This window comes from Erythrolamprus reginae, chromosome 2, assembly GCF_031021105.1.
Source record: "Erythrolamprus reginae isolate rEryReg1 chromosome 2, rEryReg1.hap1, whole genome shotgun sequence".
Lineage (NCBI taxonomy): Eukaryota > Metazoa > Chordata > Lepidosauria > Squamata > Dipsadidae > Erythrolamprus > Erythrolamprus reginae.
The window spans coordinates 129,849,602-129,866,437 of record NC_091951.1 but is presented as its reverse complement, the minus strand read 5'-3'; the positions used below and the strand labels follow the sequence as shown (position 1 = coordinate 129,866,437).

The following is a 16,836-nucleotide window of genomic DNA, read 5'->3' as shown; positions in this document are numbered from 1 at the left end:
TTCAAATTTGTGTATTTGGTGACGCACATCTCCTGAGATCTCCAGTCATGATGAGAAGTTTTAGATCTGTTAATTCAAGTATGTATGTGTCAAGTTGCTATGGCATGTGTCCAGTTTATTTAATTTTATCACATAATGTGATGTTTTCCTTCCCACAGTGACTTTCAACGTAATGGTTTTGACAAAGTTCCTATATGCTGTAATTTTGTGTGAACATTGCTTATTTTTACAGGCAATATAAGGAAGATACTGAGCAGGATGGTAACAGTGAAGCTGAAAATGGTGAGACTGAAGCAGAGGAGGGATTTCATGGCAGAAGGAGTGTGTGGCCCACTGAAGAGAACTTGTTACCTTTGTTGCAGGCTGAGTCAGCAGCCATCAAGGTAAAGAATATATAATGAAATCAGAATCCGTTGAAAGCCAGTGAGCAGCAAAACAAGCTGCCTTAAGCATTATGCCCTTGCTGCAGTCCCCTTGTTTCATTTCTGACAAGCTGTCTTTTGAATTTACATTGTGTTATATCTTTTTATTCTTGATGAATGTATTTTATTCTCCTTATCTTCAATAAGAGCATATACATCTAAGACAAAATTCCTTGTGTGTCCAATCACACTTGGCTAATAAAGAATTCTATTCTATTCTATTCTTCCCCTTAACTTTACTTATCACACATGGAAATCAAAGCACACTAAGAGAAAAGGAGGGAAGTGAGTCTTTTCTCTGTTTAGCAATGGACCCAATGGATGAAGTGCTGCTTTCCCCCATAGCTGGCTAAAAAATGGCATTCCTCCAGGACATAAATGCACTTTTCCTGTCATTTTTCCAAATTTGGAAACAAGAGAGCTTTTGCCAGCTTTTTCAGGGTTGGCAAGAGAAATGGAAGAGATGGTTGCTTGGGGCAATGGGGGAAAATATAGCCCTAAAAATCATTGCCAGGGTGTGGGTGTGCCAAAAACAGCCTCGGGTGTCTATTGGGAGCAGGGCAGATCTTTTCCTTTAATCTTACCCCAAAACAAGGCACTACAAGTGGACCACATTATACAGCTTGTTCTGAAAAAAGTGGAAAATACCACGTTAGAAGTAGAACAGGTAAACACAGGTAAAGGCTGCCTCAGCTGTAGGATGGGGTGAGCTGAGGATGAAATTGTTCATGCCTTATAAATCAATTTGCTGATGCATTGCTAATCCAGACTTAATGGGCTGTATTGAAGAACTCATTGTGTTGCTGTGTATTTTTTATATGTAGTATAAGCACTGAATAGAAATATCATACAATTCTGTTCTTATAGCAAAGCAGTCAGGCTGAAATATATCAGGAAGGAAAACTACATTGATATATCTTTGATTTACAGGTGGATAAAGAAACCAACACAGACAGTCTTATGCAATCTTCTCTCGTAGTTCGTCCAAAAGATAAAAGAACACCTAATCCTTTACAAACACCCTTTGTTAGAGGCAGCACAATCATCCGCTCCAAAACATTTTCTCCAGGACCACAAAGCCAGTATGTGTGTCGGGTAAGGAAAGCAGAAATCATCTATTTATTTCTTCATTCTTCCTCCTCTACAAATAGACAACTAATAATTAACTTGCTTAACACTACAGTACACACTTTCTGAAGAATTTTTTTCTTTGATTCTCCTTTGATAATTTTTGATACGAGTTTGGGAAAAATAAACTGGATTTTCAGTTAGTTAAAAATGCTCTTTGAACATCATAAAAATCTTTTGACAGCTCAACTCCTGATAGACTAAGCAAGTAGTTCAAACGAAAAAATGTTAAAACTCCCCCATTTCAATATTTGTGAAAAGTTGCCAGGATATTGTTGCATAGAATTTCAATTTCCCTTAATACAATTTTTAATCTCTTTCAAAATCAGTAAACATGTAACAGAAGGGTTACTAAAATGCGACTTAAAAATTATAAACAGTAGTCCTCGACTTATGACCCTAATTGAGCCTACAATTTATGCTGTTAAATGAGACATTTGCTAGGTGGGTTTTGCACCATTTTCTTTTCTTGCCACAGTTGTTAAATGAATCCCTATAGTTGATAAGTTAGCGACCAGGTTGTTAAGTGAATCTGGCTTTCCCATTGACTTTGCTTGCCAAAAGATCGCAAAAGGTGATTGCACCTTTTTCCTCCCTAAAAGAGGCTGGGTGCATCTTATACGCTGAGTGTAGCTTTTTTCAAAGTTTTTTTCCCAGCCCTGACTAGGTGCTAACCATCTTCTCAGCTCTCACCTTGCAGACTCTTTCATTGTTACTCTCTGTGAATAATGTTTTCCAAGCCCTAAGTCTTTGCAGTTTTTTTTCCATTGCTCTACTTGCTCAGAATGTTTCTTTCAAGCCCTAACCAGGTGATAACAATTTTCCCAACTCTTACTGGCTCTTTCATTGTTACTCTCTCCTAATATGGTTTTTTTAAAGCCCTAACCAGGGAATAAAATAATGTGCTGAAGCTAACCAGACTAAGGATGCTAGCCAGATAAATATCTGGTAAGCAGATTCTTTCCCCTATTTTCCTCCCCAAAAACTAAGGTGCATCTTATACTCAGGTGCATCTTATACTCCATAAATATGGCAAATAAAGGTTATAACTATGAAAAATGGTCATAACTCACATTTTTAGTGCCATTGTAAATGTGAACAGTCACTAAACGACTGCTGTAAGTCGATGTGTTCCAAGTAATAACCCCAAAGTAATCAAATCTTTGATGCCTAGAGTTTTCCCAAAGCATAATTTTATTTGGGATTTAATTTTATTTGGCACAGCTGTGAAAACCTGACCCTGAAAGACCAAGGATTTTCCCCACCCAAATCAAAACCCAAAATATTTCCCCCAGTTATCTCTACTCCCCCCCCCCCTTATGTTCCCACAGCTCCACCCAGCCTCATGGGGCAGCCCTGAAGATCCTCCCCAAAAAATGCTTCAGCACTGATACAAGGACTACCTGTCTTTTTTTTTAATCCACCCCTCTTTCACATACACATCCCTGTGCATTTGGCTTTTTGAACTTGCAAGAATTTCATGTTTGTATGAAAAGAAATGCTTTTATTTTAGGGTATGTTTCAGTGCCAAATTTCATTTGCTACTATGTTAGGGCTATGCTTATAATTTTAATAGTTCTGTAGTTTTGCAGTAAATTCCAAAGAAAAATGTGTTCCTTGTTAGGATTATATATACAACGGTACCTCTACTTAAGAACTTAATTCATTCCGTGACCAGGTTCTTAAGTAGAAATGTTCTTAAGTAGAAGCAATTTTTCCCATAGGAATCAATGTAAAAGCAAATAATGCATGCAAATCCATTAGGAAAGAAATAAAAGCTCGTAATTTGGGTGGGAGGAGGAGGAGCAAGAAGAGGACAGTCGCTGCCGAAAAAAGATGGTGAGGTGAGGGTAATCAAAAAAATCCAAAACTTTAAGGCTTTTTTTAAAAAAAGAGGGATTCTGAGGTGGCGAAGAAGGAGCATACCCCTTCCATAAGCTGGTGCAAAGCTGCCTCCCATACACTGCACCAGAGAGAGAAACCGAGGCGGGTGAGAGGGGGGAACCTCCCACTCCTTTGATCGAAAGGCAGCTGCTGCTGCTGCTACCTGCTTCTTCTTCCTTCCCATGCTGAAGGACTCCCCTTTCCGCTCGTTCGCTCGTTTTGTAGCCGGCGCCTTTCCTTCACTGTGGTGACTCCTTAGTTTGGCTGAAGCTGAGTTGATTTGGCCGAGGCGAAGCACCCTCTTTTGTCTTTCTGTACCCAGATGCTCCAGGAGGCAACCTCGCACCAGGTATGTGGGAGGCAGCATGGCGGAATCACCACAGTGAAATGGTTTACAGTGGTCCCTCGAGTTTCGCGATCTCGATCTTCGCGAAACGCTATATCGCGAGTTTTCAACCCGGAAGTAAACTCCACCATCTGCGCATGCGTGCCCTTCCACGCATGCGTAGATGGTGGAGTTTCCCCGCCGGGCAGAGGCTTCCCTGGGTCTTCCCCCCTCTTGCCCCGGTAAGGCGCGAGCAACGGCGTGGGCGGGTGGGCGGCACACGCGCGGGGAAACCCCAGGGCCGCTTCTCAGCTGAGAAGCGGCCCCAGCAACAGCGCGGGGGGGGCGGGCGGCACGCGCGCGCGCGGGGAAACCCCAGGGCCGCTTCTCAGCTGAGAAGCGGCCCCAGCAACAGCGCGGGGGGACGGGCGGCACGCGCGCGCGCGGGGAAACCCCAGGGCCGCTTCTCAGCTGAGAAGCGGCCCCAGCAACAGCGCGGGGGGGGCGGGCGGCACGCGCGCGCGCGGGGAAACCCCAGGGCCGCTTCTCAGCTGAGAAGCGGCCCCAGCAACAGCGCGGGGGGGCGGGCGGCACGCGCGCGCGGGGAAACCCCAGGGCCGCTTCTCAGCTGAGAAGCGGCCCCAGCAACAGCGCGGGGGGGTGGGCGGCACGCGCGCGCGCGGGGAAACCCCAGGGCCGCTTCTCAGCTGAGAAGCGGCCCCAGCAACAGCGCGGGGGGCGGGCGGCACGCGCGCGCGCGGGGAAACCCCAGGGCCGCTTCTCAGCTGAGAAGCGGCCCCAGCAACAGCGCGGGGGGGGGGGGGGCGGGCGGCACGCGCGCGGACAAGCAGCAGCAGCGAGGCGGCGGGGAAACCCAATCTTCGGCTCCTCGCTGCTGCGGTGGAAATAAAAACACCATCTGCGCATGCGCAGATGGTGTTTTTACTTCCGCACCGCTACTTCGCGACAAATCGATCATCGCGAGGGGTCCTGGAACGGAACCCTCGCGATGATCGAGGGACCACTGTATTCCCTCTCCAAGCACCCAGGGAAAGGAAAATGCTTCGTTCGCTCTGGACTGTCAAAGCGTCCTTAAGCACCCCCAAAAGACTCCTCTGGCAGTCCAGAAAAGTCTGAGATGGCCAGGAGTAAAGGGGGACTGGCAGGAAACTGGCCGGGCCTTCATGCCGCTCTCAAATTTCCTGGGAAATTTTTCTGGGCTCAGGTTCTTAAGTAGAAAATGGTTCCCAAGAAGAGGCAAAAAAATCTTGAAGTTCTTATCTAGAAAAGTTTTTAAGTAGAGGCGTTCTTAAGTAGAGGTACCACTATAGTGTGTAATTTTACAATGTAAGCCTGGCTGATAAACCATCGCTCCTTTGTGTCAAGAATTCTAAGGTTCTTAATTGCCCAACTGTACTAGCATTCAGATGTAGTTGCTTAGCATAAATATTACCATATTGTTTTCTCCCAAGTTATATATTCTGCCACTTTTACTGCTGCTCAGTCAAGTGTGGTGACTTTTATAGAAAGAAAGGAGAAAGAATATAAGGGCAATCTGAAAGTAAACATTGCTGTGATTTCAAGTGTAGCCTATAATGCAACCAAGCATGAATGAAGCCAGTGCTTTGCAGCTACATCTGTGATGGTTTGCCTTTTTGATAAAATGCTTATTTATAATTTATTAGCACCAGGAGGCAGGATCAGGTAGGACTATAAATAAACTCTCCTTAGCCTTGGTCTGAGAAGCAAAAGATGAGAAACACTGTCCAGAAGTTCCTTTTATCAAGGATGGGCCGATTCTGTTGAAAAAGGTTGGGTTCCTTCAGTACATCAATTGCTGAAAACACCCAAGAGGTCTCTCTTATGTACAGGGTGTCCAGAGGGAAAACATTTTGAAATTCCCTGATATTTTCCTGACAGTTCCTGTAACTTGTGATCTAGTTAAGGCGCGGTCATAGATGATGTCATACCAAACGGCTAAGGGGTGGAGAAATATCGGTAGCTGAGGAAGCAAATTGTTGCCACGGTTATGCTTGACTCTGCCAGGCAGCGTGATCTGGGGGGTGGGGGTGGGAGGGAGGTGCTACATTATTGTTCCCTGACTTTTAAACATTTTAATACAGTAGTTTTCTCCCCTGATTTATTTTGACGAATTCCCTGATATTTGCCGAACCTCCGATTTCCCTGATAATTCCCCGATTTCCCTGTTTTCCAGGTTTGCTGGACATTCTGTATGTATGCCACTAAGAGTTATTTTGTACTTCAGCGGCATATAAAACTAGAATGAGTGGAAGAGAATATATTGTATTCTGTAATATAAACCAACTACAGGCCCATTGAATTGAGGCATTGTATAAATTCTGTAGTATAAATAAATAAGTTTATTTTTCTTCAAATGGAATAAGCTATTAAAGATAGACAAAACAGTACCTACTATCAGTGATTTTTTTCCTGTGGTTTTTTTTTCAGCTTAATCGTAGTGATAGTGATAGTTCAACACTATCTAAGAAACCACCTTTTGTTCGGAATGCTGTTGAGAGACGAAGTGTCAGAATGAAAAGGGTAAATAATATTCTTATATAGTGTCCAGTTCTTAATTCTAGCTTTTCCTTATATTTGTTTTTAATTAACTGATCATTTACAGTAGTTATTTGGCTGATAAGATTCATGAACATAATTTTTATGATTCAGTCAGCATAAAGTAGAACAGTACTTTAACTAAAATTTCAATATTATAAATTATAATAAGAATTGTTACTTATTTAAAGCAGTATAAATTGAAAGTAATAACAAATGTGATATAAAAATAAGGTGGCTTTTTAGATTTTCACAACATAAAAATATGATTTCTTTGAATAAACATGATTTTCTGTCAATGAAGGCTTTCTGTACTTTGCAGTTTCTATCATTGTGAAAAAAATGTGTTGTAAATAACTAATACCACTAGGAATTTATTGTAGAGTATGTAAATTTGAAGAATTTATCAAGAAAACTGTTTAGTGGTGTGGTGAAATTAATTAGTGCATATAAAAAATATAATGTTTCCTTTGAATCAGGTTTGCCTCTTGTTAACTTTATGGACATACTGTATACACGGGAAAGTTTAGCAACAGTCTGGAAGGGATTTGAAATGGCTTTCTTTTCAAGGATGTTATCAATCATATTATTTTATACCTGGCTATTTCAACTATATTTCCTGGCTGAGTACTATCTGATCTGATCTGATCTGCTTAGCTTTTTGAGATCAGATAAGGTATAGACATCAATTTGGAGTTTAGTATATATAAACTATATATATGTGTGTGTGTGTTGTTGTTTTTCAGTCTTCTATTAAAACTCTTGGACCTGAGCGTTTGATCCGTACTTCTCTCGACCTGGAATTAGATTTGCAGGCATCAAAGACCTGGCATAGTCAGTTGATACAAGAGATTTCTGTCCTCAAACAGCTAAAGGAACAGTTAGAGCAAGCTCAAAGTCAAGGAGAAAAAGAGTTACCCAGATGCCTAGATGAGAATGAGCAATTCAGGATGTTAATGAGACTGGTAGAGAAAAAGGCAAGTACTGTATTCTTAAGGCTAAAAATTGGTTTTTACTTTCCAGTTCTTGAAATGACAATACTTTATTTTATTTATTTTATTTATTTTATTTATTTTATTTATTTTATTTATTTTATTTTGTTTATTTTATTTATTTTATTTATTTTATTTATTTTATTTATTTTATTTATTTTATTTATTTTATTTATTTTATTTATTTTATTTATTTTATTTATTTTATTTATTTTATTTATTTTATTTATTTTATTTATTTTATTTATTTTATTTATTTTATTTATTTTATTTATTTTATTTATTTTATTTATTTTATTTATTTTATTTATTTTATTTATTTTATTTATTTTATTTATTTTATTTATTTTATTTATTTTATTTATTTTATTTATTTTATTTATTTTATTTATTTTATTTATTTTATTTATTTTATTTATTTTATTTATTTTATTTATTTTATTTATTTTATTTATTTTATTTATTTTATTTATTTTATTTATTTTATTATTTATGTGCCGCTCATTCCATAGCGGACTCAGAGCAGCGACCTCTAATAGTGATTTTTTAAATACGACCCAATAGTGATTTTTTAAAAAATACAAACACATCTGATTGGTTGTTAAGGGCCCGCTTTATTTTAATGGGAGTTAAAATATGTTTAGTTAGGCTTGGAAGTTGTCTGCACTCTGACTTCTATGCAAGACAGCATGTCCCACACAACTGCCATATTTCCTTGGAAGCTGAATGATCTCAAATCATGGTATTCCTGTCAAATGTGAAGTGACTAAGTTGGGGGGGAGGGTTTTAAAAACCCTCACACTTTTCACACAAATTTTCAATTTGCATTCTATAGCCACCTGGGATCCACTGGGGGCGAAATCACTGACATGACAATTTTAGGCAAGTGGAATAAGACATGGGGTGTATGACTTTTTTTTTACATAAAGGAGAGGAAAGCAGGAGGAGAAACACCACTTCAATAACGCAGGTTCATTTTAATGTCATCTCTATTCTCTGATGATAAATCTCTCCCATCAAAAGTACAGCTATCAAGGACATAAAACCTGCTCCTCTTTTGTATTCAATACTTTGGGATGAATCTTGTTTTCTTAATAACATTCAAATGCATAATAAATGCTGCCTTGATATATTGCCCAAAACATGATTTAGATACAGGTAAAATTAAATGATTTTTGTAAAGTTAAGTATTTTTGCTAGCTAATACATTTATCTGTACCATAATCTGGATTCTTGATATAATCCATCTTGACTATGTGGGTCATACATGATGACAATCACCAAATTTCTGTGGTGATTGTCATCATGTGTTTTATAGTGAAATTACTTAAACTAGGCAAATTATATTGTTAAATCAGTTAAACTCATTTATTCAAATATACAAATTGATGCAAATGAATTTGTGTCATTTGCATCACAGAAATTATGTAAATTGCCATGATAATATATTTTAGTGGATATTTGTGAATAACGGTGAGTCGCTCCAATGAATCCATTAAAACAAAGTTTTATTATATGTAATATCCTGTTGCAATTTAAATGTGTATTCAAATATCCATTGGATTAATCTGTAACATGGGATATAATACATATATTACTCACAGTAATATGTATGAACATTCAGTTTTCAGCAGGACTGTGAAACAAATTTCATTCATAAATATTGTATATGACTAGTTAAAATACATCTGTCATCAGTTATTGTTCTTTAAAAACAGTGACTATCTTTGCAAATATTAAATGATAGATTATTAATTCATAAAATTCTATTAACCTCCATTTCCAGTCCTAATTTTTATATTCAATCTTTCCCCCCCTTTTAGTTGGGCGAAATTAATCCATTGAGATTTTGTACTACATTTCACAAGAAATACACGAATTTGTTTATTTTTCTCCTTCTTTCCCTCACAAATTCTTCCAGTGGTAGAACTGGTAGAAGCAACAGCAATAATTAAACAATTTTCACATATTTAGTCTTTGCATTATTTCTAAATAAATATGTTTGCCTTCCCTGTTACATTTCAAACATGGAAACAAATCTTACATAGAGGTGTCAAATTAGGAAAGAATTTGTTATACTGTACTCCTATTTAAATAAATGGTTCCATTCTCATCTTTCAGACTGTAAAAGCTGGATGTAAGTATGAACGGAAGGCTGATAAGATGATGCGGGCAGCTGCTAAAGATGTACATAGATTACGAGGACAGACCCAAAAAGAACCTATAGAGGTGCAGTCATTCAGGTAGAAAATATATATTTTTTTTTCCTTTGCAATGAGGTCAGGTTAAAATGATGTGCATAAAATGTATTGATAACCATGATACCATGTGTTTAATAATTATGGTAATTATTATGACATAGTGATCTGTAAACCTTATGCTGTAACACATCTATTATTATCAAGATTACACAATAGTCTCCTTTTTTTAGTTCAAAGTGGTTTTAAAATAAAAGTGATATTGTGAAATTCTACATTGTTAAAGATAGATTTTTAAATGTCAGTTTTTGACTGTTGAAACATCAATTCTTATTTACAATCATAACTGATGTTTTTTGTTATTTGCAGAGAGAAGATGGCATTTTTTACACGACCTCGGATAAACATTCCAGCTCTCTCAGCAGATGACGTTTAATGTCTATTTAAGTATTTTGTTCTTAAAACCACATCCGAAAAGTATATGTCGTTCACTGAAATTTATTTATATCATATTATCATTGTTAGTACATTGATGACTTTATCAGTTCTAGGTCCAGATTTTTAACTTTCCTTATTTTTTTTTCATTGCAAATGCCAGCATTAAAATTACACTATCACATAGTTTGTATATTTAGCTATGTATTTTTGAAAGATTTTTTAAAATGAAACAGTATAGCACACAATGCCATTTAAAAAAATATTTACATGTTGACATTTTGTACAGCTTTGCTTTTTTAAAAGACAGGTTTTGCTGCAATAAATTTTTGGATTTGAAAAAGATCTGACATACAATTCTAAAAACAGGACCCCAATTCTTATATAACTAGGTTTTGCTAATTCAAATATTTTTATATCAAATAAAGGATAAGAGAAGCCATTTTAAGAGTTAAAAATGAGTGCTCTGTGAGCTGTGAAACACTTCCATTTCCATCTAGGTCATAAAAATGGGTGTGGAGTTTAAATGCCTACTGCACTTTAATCTGGAGATTGTTACTTCGTTTCATTATGCTGTTATCCTGTAAGAGTTCCCAAACCCCTATGAATCCTTTAAAAAGAGAGTTGCAGGAAGCATATATCTATGACTACATATTTGGCTTGATAGAAATTATCAAGAGCCAGCAGCTATTTAAAAAAAGCTATATCTGTCGTAAAATTATTTGTATTTCTTTTAATAAATAATCCTCATAATCATGCCAGTTTACAACAAGCAGCAACCAAAAGGAGCTTTTAAAAACAAATCCTTTCCGGTAATGTTATCTTAATAGATACAAATGCTTTCTGGGTGGTTGTTTTTTTTAAACTCATTTAAATCTAGTAAACTCTCCCCATTCTTCAGTGAGGGAGTATTTAATCCGAAAGGCCTTTTCTGATTACTATTGAGAGCATCTATTTGGATATTGAAAACAACATCCTAGAAGAATACAGCAGCAAATTGCTGTCCTGCTCCTGCTGAGAAAACTACATGGAGAGTTTTCAGAAGCAATTTACCCTAACTGAATTGCCTGCAACAAAACCTTGGTTTAAAAACCTGTAATCATGTTTATAACCCAGTTAATTACATTGCTTGTTGTTTGTTTATTTTTTCCCAGTTTGTGTATTTTAATAATTGTGGGGGGTTTTGGGGGGGAGGCTCTGCACTTTTATTTTTATATGTCCACCCTTAAATATACAGTATGCACATGTATACATGCATAGATGTAGAACTCTAGACATGATTAGGTTATGGAACTAGGTGTCAATTCACTCTAAGATGCATATGAGTGCTAGTTTGATCTAGTTGTAAGGTAGCAGGCTAGAAACTAGGAGATTGTGAGTTCTAGTGCTGCCTTAGGCTTGAAAACCAGCTGGGTGACTTGGGGTCAGTCACTCTTGCTCAGCCCAAATCATAGCCTTGTTGTGGAGAAAATAGGAAGAGAAAGGAATATTAAATATATTTGCTGTCTTGACTTATTTATAAAAATAATAAAGGCCTGATAAAATAAATAAATACCCTTTCTAGTCACTTCAGGGGAAAATAAAGAAACAATGTATTTTATTTTTCATAATTAGTAACTGCTAATTATCAATTTTAATAATTTCAATCCAGAAAAAAAAGGATGTGAAGAAAGTCAAGAACCTGACTTTTCTATATTTTCCTCCGCAATCAGAATCTGGTATTGTTTAAAAAATTGGGCTGAGGCACAATCCAAAAATGAGAATTCAGTTGCAGAAAATACTTCTGGGGTTTTTTGTACTAGTCCTTTTTCTGGCCTGTAAATTGTGGCCTCCTTGCTTTAGGAGAGTATCTTAATTCCTGAAAGAGATGTTTGGCAAGAATTTTATTGGAGGTTTGGGGAGGAAAGTCATCTTAAACTGACAACCATCCACTTTTTCAGAGACAAGATCTATTTTGCTTTTTATAGCATTTGAAGAAATGTTAATACATTCCAATCTGATTGTTTTCTTTGAGACCAGAAACATGAATGTGTGAAAATCCAAGATCTATATGGTGTTTGGCTCTCTTTGGAACATAACTGAAATATCTTCGTATTTTCCTACAACAGCCCACTTCTTACATTAACCCATGTATCTAATTGTTAATAATTTAAGAACAGAGAGTAATGGACACTGGAATACAAAGGCCTTAAAGGTCCACAATACAAGAAGCACCTTCAGGAGTAAAGTTGACAAGTGGTTTAAAACTGGATTTTTCCTGAGATGTATATATAAATATATATATACATATTTCATGTATAAACACTGGAATAAGCAACCACTAAATGATTGAATTTATATATTTTAAATTTTGTTAGGATTAACATTAAAATTGTTATAGAGAGAAATTAATCTACCTGATCTTTGTGTTTTTTGTATGCCTATGTAGATAATTCAAAATATATGTGTTCATCCAAAGATACAGAAAAAGATGGTTCTTTTTTCAGATCCATGCAATGATAAAAGCCAACAACTGTGGTTGAGAACAATATTTTTTTTTTTAAAAAAAAGGTTTTTCTTGAGAGTTTATTTTGCACATATTTAAGATTTTAGTGGTGTTTCACCAGTAGCTTCCACATGTTCTTCAAAACTCATTCTTACTGGATTTCAGTGCTTTATTGATCTATGTGGATGGAAATAAACAAGCAAAGAAAATACAGTTTAACAACTTACGGGAATTGAAAGTTAAGACAGGCTGAAGAAAGATATATTATTGGGTTAATTAATGGATATGAATTTAGTTCTTCAAAAGAAATGCAGACTATTATGTCACACTTTTATTTTAAAAACTATTTGAATAGAAGAAGAGTCCTCCTTGATCAAGCCAATATCCCATATAGTTCAATGTTCTATGTTAACAGTAGGACTGTCCATCCTTCTGCATTACAATATGTTTTATGATTTCCTGATCCTGTGTACATTCGTAGAGTTTTAATGAAACTTCTTGGGTTTCTGTATTGTTTCTAGAGTAACGAGCTGAAGGAGTTTATTTTCTCATTCTAATTACATCTTGTTCAAATACTCAGATAAACAGTTCATAGAGTTCGGGGTTGCTGCTGCCAGTGGTTGGTCGGTCGGTCGGAGCAGCTTCCTCTCCAACCAGGCCGGGTCGGTAGCAGCACTGGCAGCTGCGTTTCCTTCATGAACACAACTATTCCATTGGGCACCCACGAGCCTGCTCAGGCAGCCCCCAGCCAGCTGCTTGTGCTCCATGCCTGCTTTGCCGGCAGCACACAATTTGCAGAAGTTTCTCCTTTGTTGGGGAAGTCACACAGCTGCCAGCCTTCAGCCAACCGAGATCGGGACCCGAAAGGAGGAGCAGGACAGGCGGCTGACATCCATGCTCGTTTGCCAGCCTGGGTCCCACACAGGAAATGTGACTCTTCCAGCTCGGGACTTTTTTTGAACTTTTCTTTTCTTTGTAGCAGGGCAGGCAAATAACACCAGCCCTGAAGGAGAAGGAAAGAGGTCAGATTGTGTGAAAGAGATGGGGTTGGGAGGTGGGGGAAGGGGAAGGGAAGAGGTAAGATGGTTTTTGCAACGCCTGCTCCATTGTGGAAGGAGGGAAGGTGGTTCGCTCGGAGTTGAGGCTTACAGAAGTGCACGAAGCCCATGCTTTCAAATCCGCGCTCTCCCCCCACTGGAGCGTTCCAGTAGGGCTATGAATGGCTGCCCTTTATTGAATTCACGGGAAGGGAATACACACACGGGGAGGGAATAAGAGAGAAAGGGAGAGAGAGAAATGAGAAAATGATGGAGGGAAAGAATGAGGTAGAGGAGATAGAATCAAATGAGAGAGAAGGGAGAGCAATGAGAGAAGGATTGAGAGAAAAAGGGAGAAAAGGGAAACAAATGAGAATGAGAGAAAGAGAGAGATAGAGAGGAAAGAAAAACAAATGAAAGTGAGAGAAATAAGAGCAAAAAGGGGGAGAAACAAATGAGAGAAAGAAGGGGGAGAGAGGGAAAGTACACAGAAATGGGAGAGACCTGGAGGGAGAAAATGAGAGAGAGAGGGGAAAAAGAGAGAAGTGGAGAGAAAGAAATAAAAGGGAAAGAGGGAGGGAGGGAAAGAAGGAAGCAAAGAGGAAGAAAGGAGGGAGGGAAGGAAAGAAGGAAGACATTTACCACAGAAAACACTGGGAGCCACAAAATTTACCCACTTGTAGCTGGAGTGGTTTGTGTGACTGGGTGGGAGAAATGTTGGCCATGCCCATCCAGGTTCTGGAGCTTCTGGTGTTTTCTTTACTGTGTGAAAGGACAGATCCAAAGGGATCTTGGAGTGTTTTAAGGTTGCAGAGACCTCCAAGGTCCCTTCCAGCTCTTATTACTGGTGGAGTGCTACAGCTGCTGCTAGTTGTGCGTTTCCTAAGCAAAAGCCAAGGCTATCTTTAAGCCACATGGACAATAAATAAGTTCATCCTATAACTCTGTGATGGTGAACAAATAGCACCCAGTTTTCAAAAAAACGGGTATTTGTGCCTTACCCTAGCCCTCAGAAGCACTCTGAGATTTCCAAAACCCTCTCTGTGCCCCATTTTTTTTTTGCAAAAAATGGGCCTGTTTTTCATCCATTTTTGCAAAAAGTGGGGTGTGCAGAGGGTTTGAGAGGCCTGAAAGTGCTCCTTGGGGAAGCAGGGGGGAGAAAAGTTTTTTTCTTACTTACCTCTTCGCAATCTTGGTGTGTCTTATACTTTGAAAAATACGGTAATTTGTCCTATTGGCACTCGGAGATAAATATGTGGGTGTTGGGTTGCGGTTTGGGCACTCGGTCTCAAAAAGCTTCGCCATCACTACTCTAGACACTACTCAATACTGTGTTGTGAATGTTTAAGTGTTTCCATGTGGTGATGGGGAAAATATGTTTAGGAAAAGTGCCAATAAGAAGCTAAGTGTATCTCAATGGTGTCTGAAACTCTGCAACAATCTTAACAATGAAGCATTATGTAAGAAAGGGCCCTTTCCCAATGTTTGTATTTCTATTTCTTCACATCATCTTGTCCCCTCTGTGACTCATTCAAATAATAATTTTAATATTGTGACTTGGCTTATGGCTCTGTAATGATGTGGTACAATATGCTGATTGGGGAAGGATTATAGCATGGGCTCACACATTTTGAAATAATTCTTTGAAATATCTTACTACAACAGGGACAGGTCCACTGAAAATTAGTATCCATTTTTTAAAAGATGAGCAGATATATCTGAAATTTCAGCATTATGTTATGGAAGTGACCAAATGACACAAAGCACTCAAACACCACCATTTTATCTTCTATGTGCCATCCAACAGCATTATGAAAAGTCATACATTTCCTTACAGATATATACCTCTCCAAGCCCCTCAAAATTGCAATGGAAGGATTCTTGTAAGTGGAAAATCATAAGTGGGTTCTTTTCATCCCTGTTGGAAACCCCAAAAACAACCCAATGTCATGAAAAATTCCTCTCTTCTTCTCATCACAATTTCATTGTGCTTTTAGAATGTGCTTGAGGTGATTAAAGCAGTTTGGTGGGAGCAGTGTCTCAGATAGAAAGTCTATACAGAGAACGGTAAGGACAGTCAAGACTATAGGAAGCTTGCTTCCTGTTATTCAGGATACTGCTTATAAGTGCTATGTGCTTAGAGCTCAAAGCATTGTTAGAGATCCCAGAACCCACTTTACTGTCTGTTTCTGTTGCTCCTCTCTGGAAGGAGGTTTTGAAGTATTTCTAGCAGGACTACGGATTCTGTAACAGCTTTATTCCCTATGCCATCTATTTTTCTTGCCATGTACGTTTATACATCCGAACTAAACTCTTTTTTCTGTGCCATATATAGAATAGAATAGAATTCTTTATTGGCCAAGTGTGATGGGACACACAAGGAATTTGTCTTTGGTGCACATGTTCTCACATAAAAGAAAACATACATTTGTCAAGAATCATGAGGTACAACACTTAATAATTGTCATAGGGTACAAATAAGCAATGAGGAAACAATAACATTTTTAAGGGTACAAGCAATTTTATAGTCATGCAGTCATAAGTGGAAGGAGATGGGTGACAGGCAGTGGTAGGCTTCTACGGGTACCGTCAGGTTACCAGTACTAGTAACAAAATTTTTGTCAGGTACGCAGTACCGGTAGCAAAATTTTTATTTATTTTTCTTTTTTTCCCTTCTGGGCTCTGGGTATGTTTTTCCTATCACAGTAAATGAGGTTGAATGTGTATAATTTTAAAAGAGCTGTGTGTGTGTACATACACTTTATATAGTAGATAATCAGGGGTGGGCTACTGGGGGGCGGCGGACACAGTGGGGCAGTAAAAATGAAGCTCCATCCCAGAGCACCCAACTTGCACTGCAAGATGTTGAAAGAAAATGCAGAGCGTTCTGCATAAGCCAGGCCCGCAGTGTGGTAGTAAAAAATTTGGTAGCCCTTCACTGGTGATAAGAATGATGAGAAAAACTACTAGTAATAATATGTGGGTATATGCATAATTTTGTATTCATTCATAGCAGAGGTGATGAACCACTGAGAGCTGTATTGCAACAAATTTTAATTTTAATGTATGCTGATTATTTTTATTGTTTATATTTATAGGCCGCCCAACTTCTCCCAGGCTCTGGGCGGCATACATTCAACGTGACAATAAAGTTGTTATTCTAGTTTACCATGAGGGTAAACCGACTATCTCAAGCGGTAGATGCTGGACAGGTGCGAATATCTTGAATCGTCCTGGCCATTGCTTCCTGCAAGACTTAAGATGTTTCGCACGGTTTGTCCTACCCTTCCCCAGACACTCGCTTCGTCTCCTGCATTATAATTTCCAGTAATTAATTTGCAGTCTTTTTTTAA

At 38.2% G+C, this 16,836-nt stretch overlaps 1 protein-coding gene across 1 annotated transcript in view; it reads left to right on the top strand.

The window, feature by feature from the left end:
• Nucleotides 1-12,352, top strand: part of WWC1 (WW and C2 domain containing 1) — a 76,369-nt gene extending 64,017 nt beyond the window's left edge. The window contains exons 18-23 of the mRNA XM_070739464.1: nt 233-383; nt 1,353-1,517; nt 6,229-6,321; nt 7,083-7,313; nt 9,450-9,571; nt 9,896-12,352. Coding sequence (XP_070595565.1) covers nt 233-383; nt 1,353-1,517; nt 6,229-6,321; nt 7,083-7,313; nt 9,450-9,571; nt 9,896-9,962 — 829 coding nt within the window. The 3' untranslated portion in view covers nt 9,963-12,352. The remainder of the gene's footprint in view (nt 1-232; nt 384-1,352; nt 1,518-6,228; nt 6,322-7,082; nt 7,314-9,449; nt 9,572-9,895) is intronic.
• Nucleotides 12,353-16,836: the final 4,484 nt, after the last annotated feature.